We start from the raw sequence: 12,728 nt of genomic DNA, 5'->3' as shown, positions 1-12,728 counted from the left end.
TAACTTTTGAGTGGTCCTTGTCCATTCCCATTTGAGAATCTCCTTAATAACACCATAATATTCATTTGTAGTGCCATCATGTCCGATGCCACTCACACATACCCCACTATTAAATGTTTTTCTTTCTTCGCCCCATGCAGAAGTGCAAAATTTGTATCCATTCGCAATATAAACAGGACATGATGTTGCATTTCTTAGTGGTCCCTCTGCTAAGACTTGCAAATACGGATTCAACGTCTCTTGTGGATTTTTATTGACCTATTGTATAATAATAATAATAAGTTAGATTTATATATTAAATGATATCTTTTATAATGATATGTTCTTCAATAATAACTAGTTTATGTTATTCCATACATAATCTTTGAACCATCGTGGAAAGTTTATATATGGATTTAGATATGGAAATTTATAGAAATTGTGGGATTTTGGTAGGAAACCTAGAAATTGGTATTCTTGGATTTTGACCACAAATCTGGGCATGAAATGGAGAATAAATTATATATTTGAGTTCGTGGGGTTATGGATAAAGAAATGTAGGCATGCTTTCAAGTTCAATAGTTAAACTCATTACAAGCAAAAATATATCAATACTGTATGATATGAGGAATATGACATCCCATCAGAAAGACCTCATGTACTACTGGTCGCAATTCTTTCGGTCACTCGGTACTGTTTATGGCCAATCCAGCCCAGGGATATTCCATCCTGTATATACATATACATCGACTGACAGTCAGTCACTCAGTACCGTATACGGCCAATCCAGCCCTGGGGTAATTTATCCCTAAATGTAAATGATACGGACAAGATCCATATCTAGAGAAATTCATCACAATATAAATAAGTAAGGCAAGTCCATACCCTAGGAAGTCCATCCCGAATATATAATCATCTACGCTCACCGGGGGTGTGTACAGACTCCGGAGGGGCTCCTTCAGCCCAAGCATGATATAAAGCTGATATGTCCTACTGCAGGCGGACAGTCCCGATCGGTATAATAATAAAGCTTATAAGGCTTGCTGCAGGCGGGCAACCCCGGTTCATATAATAATAATATATATAAAACCAATATGGCCTGCTGCGGGCGCGCAACTCGATCGCATAAATATCCTCAAAATGGACGAATATGACTGAGTGTGAAATATACATTTTTAAAATAATTTATTCAACAACAACACGACCCCATGAGTCCCAAAATATCGGTACGTAGCCTAAACAAGATCTTTAATAAGAGCCTCAGCTCAATTTCCCTAACACGTGAAAAATGTTCATATAATAACATGATTATTTAATTTTACAACTTCACAGGATTTATTCAAATCACAATTTCTATGGTGCACGTCCGCACGCTCATCACCTATCATGTGCGTCACCTCCAAAAAATTTATATAATACTAAATTCGAGGATTCATACCCTCAGAACCAAGTCAAGAAATGTTACTTACCTCAAACCGTGTAATTTCTTACTCCACTATGCCCTTGCCTCGCGAATTGGTCTCTGAAAGCCTCAAATCTAGTCATAATTATTTCGATTCAGTCAATACAATTTATTGGATTTAATTCCATATGAAAATACTAGTTTTCCAACAAAATCTGAAATTTAACTCAAAACAATCGCCCATGGGGCCCGCGTCCCAGAACCCGACAAAAGTTATAAAATATGAACTCCCATTCGACCACGAGTTTAATCATATAAATTTTACCAAATTCCGATATCAACTCGAACTCCAAATCATCAAATCTTATTTCCAAATCCCTAGGTCCAAATTCCCGATTTACTCCTCAAAAATACGTAATCTAGTCGGATTATTCGATGATAATTCAATATTATGGAGTAGAAATGATCACAAGTGACTTACCTCAAGTTTTCCGTGAATTCTCTCTGAAAATCGCCCCAAAAACCGTGCTTGAAGGTCCAAAAATGATAAAACTCGGAACCCCTTCGAAATGTATACTATCCAGGGGTTCCGCACCTGCGACTCACTTAGCCGCTTCAGCGGTCTCGCAGGTGCGAGAATCCAACCACTTCTGCGGACTCGCTTCTGCGGTTTTGCCCAGCCTCCCTTGTCTCCGCATCTGCAACCTTGGTGTCGCTTCTACGGACTCGCTTCTGCAAGATTCTGTCCGCTTTTGCGATGCCAGGCTCGCTTCTGCGAGCCAAATTCTGCAGGTGCGATTGTATCAGAAGGCAAAAATTTTCAGATTTCTTCCAAGTTCAAAATTTAGTCCGTTAACCATCCAAAACTCACCCGAGGACCCCAGGACCTCAACCAAATACACCAACAAGTCCTAAAACATCATACGACTTCCAAATAATTTTCTGGTCAAACTTCCAAATTTAAATTTTTATTTTAGCTATTTCAAGCCTAATTTAACTACGGACTTTAAAATAATTTTTCGCACACGCTTCCAAGTCCAAAATCACCATACGGAGCTATTGAAATCATCAAAACTTTATTCCGGGGTCGTTTACACATAAGTCGATATCGAGTCAACCTTTTCAACTTAAGTTTTAAACTTTGGAACTAAGTGTTTTCATTCATTCAAAGACCTCACCAGACCCGAACCAATTACCCATGCAAGTCATATAACAATTGTAAAGCACATATTGAGTAGTAGATGGGGGAACATGGCTGTAATACTCAAAACGACCAGTCGGGTTGTTACAGATATATAGTCATTTAAAACTTATTTATATATAAATGATAAATTGTATAACAACTTGTAATTAACTTAAAACCTAAATAGTAAGGATAAATAAATTTGTAATATAATACGTATAAGCAAAAATCTCATACCAAAACCCACTTTACCAAATGATCTGGACTTTCAGAAAAAGTGGAAATGCTTTCATAGAATCACCAAAAAAAGAACTCCCTACAGGAAATTTTCCTTATCCAACAAAAAAAAGGAAGTAAATGTACTACCCCAATTGTACAATCACTTGACCACACGTTTCCATATATAATATATTTCATCATCAGATCTAGTTCAAACCTTAAACTAAAACCAACCAATGGATGCAATACATCACCCATATTACACCACTAGCTTCCACCTTTTCCTTTTCTTTATCGTTTTTCTTTTTCCCATAATTTGTCGTTATAATTCTTTCAACAGACATGTCTTTTTGCTTTAACCAAACAACTGCCTTCCTCTTCTATCAACATCCCATGATAACTTTCATAAATAAAATATATTTTCAGGTTAACTCACCAAATTTCTATTTCCATGCATCCACTAGGAAAGTTTTTTAGTTCCTGCAAGTTTTGCTATTTTTAGTAAAGTTTCTTATCTTTAACTCATTATAAAAGCCAACAGGAAGGTGACCTCTAGCATATCACATCTCTTTCATTCAATATATAGAAATTAAACTACAAAATGTCTTTTACAAGAACGAGCTGTATTTCTGGCCTTTTGCTCTTATTTTTAGCTCTCACATGTGAAGCTAGGGTTCCAAGAAATGCTAATGTAGGGTTTATAGCAGTTAAGGGTGCCCATTTTGAACTCAATGGATCCCCCTTTTTATTCAATGGTTTCAACTCCTATTGGTTGATGCATGTTGCTGCTGAATCAAGTGAGAGGTACAAAGTCACTGAGGTTCTTAAAGATGGATCTGCTGCTGGTCTTTCTGTTTGTCGCACGTGGGCTTTTAGTGATGGAGGTGACAGAGCATTACAAATATCACCTGGCGTTTATGATGAACGAGTTTTTCAGGTAAAAGTTTATGTCCTGCGCTAAAAGAGTTTTAAGATTATAAGGTTAAGTTGGCTTATGACGACAAATAATTCTACCTATCAAATCTATTATGTCAATCCAAAAAATAGAGTAACCACCTACTATAACTAGCTAGTTAAATTGTACTGGTAAAAGTTCTTTCCACCATGTAAGGAATACAAGTTAAATTCCTTCAATAAAATTTATGCATGAATTGTGTCAATAGTTAGATACTTATTTAAATGGTGTCTAATTTTACGGTTATTATTGTATATTTATGGATTTAGGGTTTGGATTTTGTGATCTCGGAAGCTAAGAAATATGGTGTTCGCTTAATCTTGAGCTTTGTAAACAACTGGAATGACTTTGGAGGAAAAGCTCAATATGCCCAATGGGCACGAAATGCAGGGGCTCAGATTAATAGCGACGATGATTTCTATACTCATCCTATGCTCAAAAGTTATTACAAGAATCACATCAAGGTATGGGGTAACAATGTGTGGAACTTTTTCACTTAAATAGCGACTGTTTGATATTCATGCAATCTTTTTCTTTTTCCAAGTAATACTTCATTATCAAATAAAATTAACAAAGTTGATATATGGTGGTTAATATATGAATTTATGTTCTTGTGAAATTGCTACAGAACGTCGTTACAAGATTCAATACGATTACTAGAGTTGCTTACAAAGATGATCCAACAATCATGGCATGGGAACTCATTAATGAGCCACGCGACCAAGCTGACTATTCTGGAAAAACCATTAATGTAAGCATCAAGTAATGCTTCTTAATTCATTTCCAAACTAATTGAATTTTAGAAATATCATCAACTGATTTTTTATCTATAAAATATCATCAACAGGCTTGGGTTCAAGAAATGGCAAGTTTTGTGAAGTCACTAGACAACAAACACTTGTTGGAGGTAGGAATGGAGGGATTCTATGGTGATTCGGTTCCTGAAAGGAAACAAGTTAATCCTGGTTATCAAGTCGGAACAGATTTTATCAGTAACCATCTTATCAATGAGATAGATTTTGCCACTATCCACTTATACACTGATCAATGGTATATTAACATCTTTGATCCACTCACAAGTTCATATTTTTCATCGTAACACCTTATAAATAGCCTGGTTGTTCAAACATTGTTTACCTCATCGACAATGCAAAAATCTTTAACTTTTTACATTTATAGGGTATCCGGACAAAGCGATGAAGCACAATTAGCATGGATGCAAAGGTGGGTTACAAGCCATTGGGAAGATGCAAAAACTATACTAAAGAAACCTCTAGTGCTAGCTGAATTTGGCAAGTCTAGTAGAGGTCAAGGATACAGTCTTAGTTCAAGAGACACATTCATGAGTATTGTATATAGGAATATCTACAATTTGGCAAAAGAAGGGGGAACTATGGCAGGAAGCTTAGTATGGCAACTTATGGCACAAGGAATGGAGAATTATGATGATGGTTATTGTATTGTTTTGGGACAAAATCCTTCAACTGCAGGAATTATTTCAGGCCAATCACATGCCATGACAACTTTGGCTAATCTTGTTCATAGCCCTCTAGAGTGAAGGCACGAAGATCATTATAATGAAGGATACGAAAGAAAATAAGTTCCATAAATGGTTCTTCTATTAGATTATTTTCTTTATTATGCAATAATCTTTATTATTGAATTCAAGTAATCTTCGGTCCATGAATTTTAGTACTAGTTCGAGCTCATGTTACTAAAATGTGAAGCCGATTACACTCAAAAATGTAATTGCATAAATTGTTTCAGCAAAAGAAAAAGGAACATTATGTTTTTGTCTTCTTGTTTTTAAGTTTGAGTACAATATGTTTTTGCTAAGGAAATACAGAATTTAAATTAAAGCAGGAAATTCAAAGAAGTTCAAAACACACAGGAGGCTAAAGTTATGATTTTCCCCGATTGTTGGAATTCTTCTCGCTACGTCTCCTATAATATTACCTAATTATTCTCTTCTGATCGTGAGCACTTCAGGTGTCGTAATTCTTTTTCAAGCAACTATCACAATTTACTAGACATATTCTCTCGAACTACGCTAGTTGCCACTAGTTCACCGCTCACTAAGATCACACCAAAGTTTCGTTCTTTCTAGTCCCGCCTTTAAACCCTCCGTATTGATTTCTTACATACATTAGGAGTGACTTTGTTCAACAACTACGTAAATATATACCCTTTTTCGAGCAATACATAATAAATAGGCACAATCAATCGATGGCCATTCAATCGATTGAAATAAGCACATAGTTAAACAAGTAGAGAATCCAAAGGCTAAATTATATTAAACGTAATGAAAAGTCATCCTCTAGTAGGTTCCATCAAACCCTAGATAAGAAATTAGCTAATCATGCTAGTATGTAATAATACAATACTAGAATTCATAACAATGGAAAATAGGAAGGAAGAGGAAAGAACGTGAAGTTTAATCATTCTTCTTGCTCCAAGTGTGTTTTTGCCTCCCCAAAGTTTTCTCTCCCTCAAAATAACTATCATAGTTATATCAAGTAGGGTTATGTTTGGGCGAATTTGACTTCTTCTAATTCGGATTGGAGAAGCTAATTTCTTCTACTTCGGTCCCGGTCTAGCGAAGCGAACCTCACTTCGTTGTCCCAGATTTCTCTCTTCAGCTTTTCTTTCGCCAAATTTTCTCATATTTGATCCTTTTCCGTGCAAATTCGTTCCTATGTAATGAGCATATTTTTACTTCAAAAGCGGTGTGAACTTCCGCAACTCACACAAGAAATATGTCTTGACCCAAATTCCTAACCTGTCGTGATGGCGCCTATCTCGATACTAGGAAAACCGACAACACCAATAACCCATAATTTCTTTTAAATACTGAAAACACAATAATTTAGTTTAAGAGTAAATCCCACAAACATTGAAAATAAACACACTCCCAAAATCCGGTGTCACTGAGTACATGAGCATCTATACATTACAAGTCTGAAAAACGTGATGTATAATAATTTGAGACCAAATACAATAAACAAAAGGATAGGGGAGGAGAGACAAGGTTTGCGAAACATGGCAGCTACCTCTGAATCTCCGAAAAATCGACTGTGTGAAAGAATCAATACCCACTGTATCCGGGATCACCTGGATCTGCACACGAAGTGGAGGGTGTAGTATGAGTACAACACTACAAGAAAAGTACCATTTACATGGGAATTTTGTAGGGATTATAATGTAAAATTCGTAGGTAAAATATTTACCTCGGGATTTTCATGCAAACAGGAATCCACATGAATAAAGGTCATGGGTAACTATTACCTGCGAATTTTAATTTTTCCAGGTACGTTACCTGGGAAAAAATTGGCCGCAGGTGAATTACCTGGGAATGTTAAATCCATATGTAAGTTACTTGCGGACTTTTCTGCAAGAAATACCAAAAAATCGTAAGTAAATTTTGGTAAACAATTGTGAAAGAAAAAGGAGTTTTTCTAGGGATTTTCATGGGCAAATATTCGCATGTAATTCCGCAGCAAAACCTCCAAGTAAATTTGCAGGAAATATTCAATAAATATTTCGTGGAAAAAGGGAATTTCTTGGGAATTTGATGTGATAATTTCGCAGGAGAATTCCTAACAAAATCCCCATGTATTGTATATTTGCAGATAAATTCCCAACAAAAGATTGATACGCTTCAGGGCACTTCCCTATGAAAATTCACGAGTAACTTGTATATTTTTCAAAAGCAAATTTATAAATATTTACTCCCAAATTATATTCCACACAATTCATTGTACATATGATATTCATCTTTTTTTTTTCAAACAAATAACTCTGCACAAATCTAAAATAATATATAGCCAAAATATGATCCATAAATTAATAAATAATAATGCATAATTCCTAAATAAAAAAAAATTAAAAGTCTAAACTGTAAACCTTAAATAGTACTATCAAGTATCTCAATCCTGATCATACTCATCTGAAATAGTACAACCAAATATTTCAATCCTAATCATACTCATCTACCGAGTTGTTGTTATCATCATTATCACTCTGTGAATCTTGATTGTCTTCCGGAGATGATGGTTGTGCATTCGAAGATGATGCCGTGTAACCCACATGCTTTATCAGTGCTTCTAATTTCTCATTTGTATCACCTAACTCCTTCCTCATTTTTTGTTTTGGCGTCTCATCTTTTTATTTTGGCGCCTCATCTCTTCATTTTGGCGTTGTACTTCTTCCAACTGATTATATAACTCAACATTTAATGCATGAACTTGGGCTCTAATCTGATCATCAACTTCTTCCGACACATCAGATGTTGTCTGCTTAGGTAATTTTACAGATCGACCCAAAGAGCCAAGACCTGTAACTCTTCCTTTTTTCTTTCCACCAACTGATAGCACCCAAATATCCATTTCACTTAATTGAGATAGCTCGCTAGGTGAATTAGTTTCTCCATCAACAGATGCACTTTGGGAAGCTAATAATTCTTCTTTCTTTTTTTTCAAAATTATTCTGCACAAAAGCATTGAAACAAATATTAGTTATTTTGCATTAAAACAAATATTAATAATTTTGACAACTGTTAGCACTTAAGCACATCTTTCCCTGGCATTTTAATTAGACTGGAGAATACTAAAGAAAATGGAGCAAAGACTCCACACAAGTAATCAGATGTTTACCTGAATTAAATCAAAAAGGGTACTTAAGAATAGAGTTCAATATAATTAGTTTTCGGGATTAACTAATATAGACCGACAAGTATAAAAATTTATCTACACTATCAAGTCACTTAAAAGGCAATTACATGCCTAAGTATATTAAATTCATTAAAAATAGATAGCTCCTAGCTACAAATAAATCCACTGTTCATATGAACACAGAGGTTGTCAATTGCTTGTGTAATGTCTAATTGCTTGTGTAGATGGGACATGTAATTCTGGAAAGACAATTTCATTTCAATTATACTACTCCAGATAGAATGCAACAAGATATGTTAAGAGCCATGACTCCTCTCCCCGTTGATCGCTGGCTATTTGCATGGTATACTATGATTTTGTGACAAAAGATGATTAAGGGATTTTATGTGTTAAATTTTCTAGTAGCTGTTACTCTGCAGCAAGGGGGACGGGAAAAGTGCATGGTTTCACAGTCCTCATACTCCTCAGGCTCCTAAGCAACAAGCAACAAGCAACTGTCACTATGCAATGTTTTAGAGGAGTTAATTGATCGTGACTATGCAAGGGTGATGCTGGTTTATGGTTCAATCGGAAGCTTTACTTTGATAAAGCTAGTAGGTCCAATTTAGAAAGATTAATATTACTCTTGTTTATTATCACTACAATAAAATAATGGCTACTTGGCCACTTCCTTTTTCTTCTTTCCTTTTCTATCTTTTATGTTTTTCATAATGGTCTAATCTAAAGATCTGCCTAGGCCCAGATAAGGCATAATTACATAGAGCAGGCTTGTGTAAGTTTGTTGAACTATTAAATTCCCTGCTCTTCTTGAAACAACCAATTTATTTATCAACTTAATAGAGTAACGACAGTTAAATAATTTCAATACATATATGCTGTAGAAGGAAGACTTACATACGCAGCTTCAGCTGTCTCATTTACCCAACTTTTATTTTTCTCCTTTCGATGAGTGCGAAAATAAAATTCTGAAAATGAAGGATCTTTTCCAGTAGCTTCCTTCTGTAATTAAAGGAAGATGTATATGCTATCAACATTTATATGATCTATTTACTAGAAAGAAAAAATTAAAAAGGAACTATATATTACCAATCTCTTCCAAATTACGCGATGAGGTATACAACCACCTGTATGAACCGAGGCACCTGCATTTGCATCGCGATTCTTTTTGTTTTGTTCCGACTTTAACTTAAATTGAGGAGACTCCCAATGCTCCTTCAACTCCTTGAATACGACATCACCCATCCAATTTGGCTTCACATACAAGTCCTTTCTAACATCTTGGAAAAGTTGGGTCATTCTTGAAGATGCCCTTTTCTCAAAATTGCGTCGTATAACATCATTATAGTGAGGGAGCCATCTAAATTTCTTCTATAGTATTTTATAACACAACACATCAAAATAAAATCTGAATCAGTTCTATAAACTTACACACCAACATTTGAACATGAATCATATTATAAACATCCTTACCTTGAATTCTTCAAACCATATATCCCGAGTATGTTGTGGGAATTTCTTCCAAGAAGGTTTAGCCAGCTCAAATTTACTACGAATGCAACTAGCAATGCCTTCAATAACTGGCTTATGAGGTTCAAACCTACATAAAAATGCAGTAGTTATCAATCATTTATAAATTAACTAGGTAGTTTCACTCATCATTCCATTCAATCTATTCCCATAAATTAATCATATCAAATCTGTCAAAACCATTGTCTGTAAATCGTTAAATTTAGACTATTACAAGGCTCGTGCACTTGACGAGTTTACTACCACTTCAAGCTAGAAAACTGAGGACTGACATTTCTAAAAGTGTTGGTCTCTACTTATATTGGCATTTCAGAGGGGGGAGATGATCTCCCCAAACCAACACACTTCAGCATGCCAAATAAAGTGGAAGGAACAGTTAAACAAGACAAAAGAAGATCTCCAGAAATTTTGCCTACTTTGTGATAATCAACAATTTCAGTAGCCATGCATTTCTAAAATAGCAAAAGAAGCAACATAGAGTGGGATAGACATAATAGTTCACCAGTTTTTATCTGGCGACTAATTTCAAAGGAGCGCCAATTCTGAAAGGCAAAAAGAATTATAAAGGAGTAATCAAGTTACACAAAGCAGACTCACCTTTAAGCTAAACCAGGAACAAGATAGAGATTCATGAAAATAGCCTACGAACTTAGTTGATCACTGTCCATTACTATTGCTAACAACTAAGTATTCAATTTCCTCAGAACAATTTTGGACTACAAAATTTGCACTACTCACAACAAAGAACAATAACATAGTCAAAGAAATTACAATTTGAACTAAGTTGCACTTTCACTATGGTCTACAAGCAATCTGACAAAACAGAAGTCAGTATTAATAACATATTATACCATATTAGAGCATCAAAGAACCAAAGCATATCTTCTTCAGGTACAATCCACATTCGATCATCATCATTGCCATCGCCTACCGCACTACACGAGGTGGCTGGAGTCATATTGGCTGGTGAAGACATATGCGGTTGAGTGACTGTGTTATGAGGCAGATTGACTTCAGGAGTAGGTTGAGGCAAGAAAGTCTCATGTACATGAAGTAAACTAGTTTGAGATAGGAGGGATTGTGATGGGATTACGCGAGGCATTTGAGCTGCTTGAGGCTCTATTGTGTGTGTCTTCCTTTTACGGAATTTTTCTCCTTTACCACTAGTTTGCCCAGCTTGTTTAGATCCTGTATTACCTGACATCTAGGGGAATATACAAATAATGTTGATACAATCTTTAGTAAGCTGATAGATAACTAGGTTCATAACTTAAGAAGAAAAACATGATACATAACAGTAGACCAACATAACTAATTATTTAAGAGAATCAAATATGCAAACATTAGATTACTTCAAGACCATAAGAAAATAAGATATCATTTATTGTGAATACCATCTTGAAGTTTAGAATGATCCAAGGACAAATGAAAATTCTCAAAATTCTAAATAGTTCTATAAAATAAACCTATTGTAACTCATCCTCATCGTGGGTTTGACAGTGATCTTGTGAATCATCACTATCAAAAAGCTCTTCCTCTTCTTCACTTGCTATCTCCTCATCTTCGTCGTCACTTAAATCATATCCGTCTTCTTTGACAAATGGTTGAATACTACTCATATCGACCTCCTCACCAACAACTTGATCATCTTGTAAGCAATCAATCGGATCATCCTCTATGCTTGGATTAACATGTGACTGCTCCTCTTGGCAAGCAACTTCCACACTATGTCTTTCATCCACAACTCCTCTTGGCTTTGTCTTTATAACAACCCACCAATTAGCCTTATCTCCTTTGCTTTCAGGATGATTTGCATAATAAACTTGAGTTACAGTTTCAGGAAAGATGAAAGGGTCAAATTTAGCATATCTTCTCCTTTCTCGAACCTCGACAATGCCAAATTGGCTATCAACTTTCATGCCATGTTTAGACGGATCAAACCAATCACAATAAAATAAAACTAACTTTTGAGTGGTCCTTGTCCATTCCAATTTGAGAATCTCCTTAATAACACCATAATATTCATTTGTAGTGCCATCATGTCCGATGCCACTCACACATACCCCACTATTAAATGTTTTTCTTTCTTCGCCCCATGCAGAAGTGCAAAATTTGTATCCATTCGCAATATAAACAGGACATGATGTTGCATTTCTTAGTGGTCCCTCTGCTAAGACTTGCAAATACGGATTCAACGTCTCTTGTGGATTTTTATTGACCTATTGTATAATAATAATAATAAGTTAGATTTATATATTAAATGATATCTTTTATAATGATATGTTCTTCAATAATAACTAGTTTATGTTATTCCATACATAATCTTTGAACCATCGTGGAAAGTTTATATATGGATTTAGATATGGAAATTTATAGAAATTGTGGGATTTTGGTAGGAAACCTAGAAATTGGTATTCTTGGATTTTGACCACAAATCTGGGCATGAAATGGAGAATAAATTATATATTTGAGTTCGTGGGGTTATGGATAAAGAAATGTAGGCATGCTTTCAAGTTCAATAGTTAAACTCATTACAAGCAAAAATATATCAATACTGTATGATATGAGGAATATGACATCCCATCAGAAAGACCTCATGTACTACTGGTCGCAATTCTTTCGGTCACTCGGTACTGTTTATGGCCAATCCAGCCCAGGGATATTCCATCCTGTATATACATATACATCGACTGACAGTCAGTCACTCAGTACCGTATACGGCCAATCCAGCCCTGGGGTAATTTCTCCCTAAATGTAAATGATACGGACAAGATCCATGTCTAGAGAAATTCA

At 35.4% G+C, this 12,728-nt stretch overlaps 1 protein-coding gene across 1 annotated transcript; it reads left to right on the top strand.

Annotated features, from left to right (window-relative positions):
* Positions 1–3,330: 3,330 nt before the first annotated feature.
* On the top strand, positions 3,331–5,531 carry LOC142173342 (mannan endo-1,4-beta-mannosidase 1-like). Its single transcript, XM_075238928.1, has 5 exons — positions 3,331–3,720; positions 4,008–4,202; positions 4,367–4,489; positions 4,586–4,788; positions 4,918–5,531. Exons 1-5 carry the CDS (start codon positions 3,385–3,387, stop codon positions 5,294–5,296), a joined length of 1,236 nt encoding a protein of 411 aa, XP_075095029.1. The 5' UTR covers positions 3,331–3,384; the 3' UTR covers positions 5,297–5,531.
* Positions 5,532–12,728: the final 7,197 nt, after the last annotated feature.

Source organism: Nicotiana tabacum, chromosome 19 (assembly GCF_000715075.1).
Source record: "Nicotiana tabacum cultivar K326 chromosome 19, ASM71507v2, whole genome shotgun sequence".
NCBI classification, from domain to species: Eukaryota; Viridiplantae; Streptophyta; class Magnoliopsida; order Solanales; family Solanaceae; genus Nicotiana; species Nicotiana tabacum.
The sequence above is the reverse complement of the archived record's forward strand: the minus strand, read 5'-3'. Positions and strand labels throughout refer to the sequence as shown.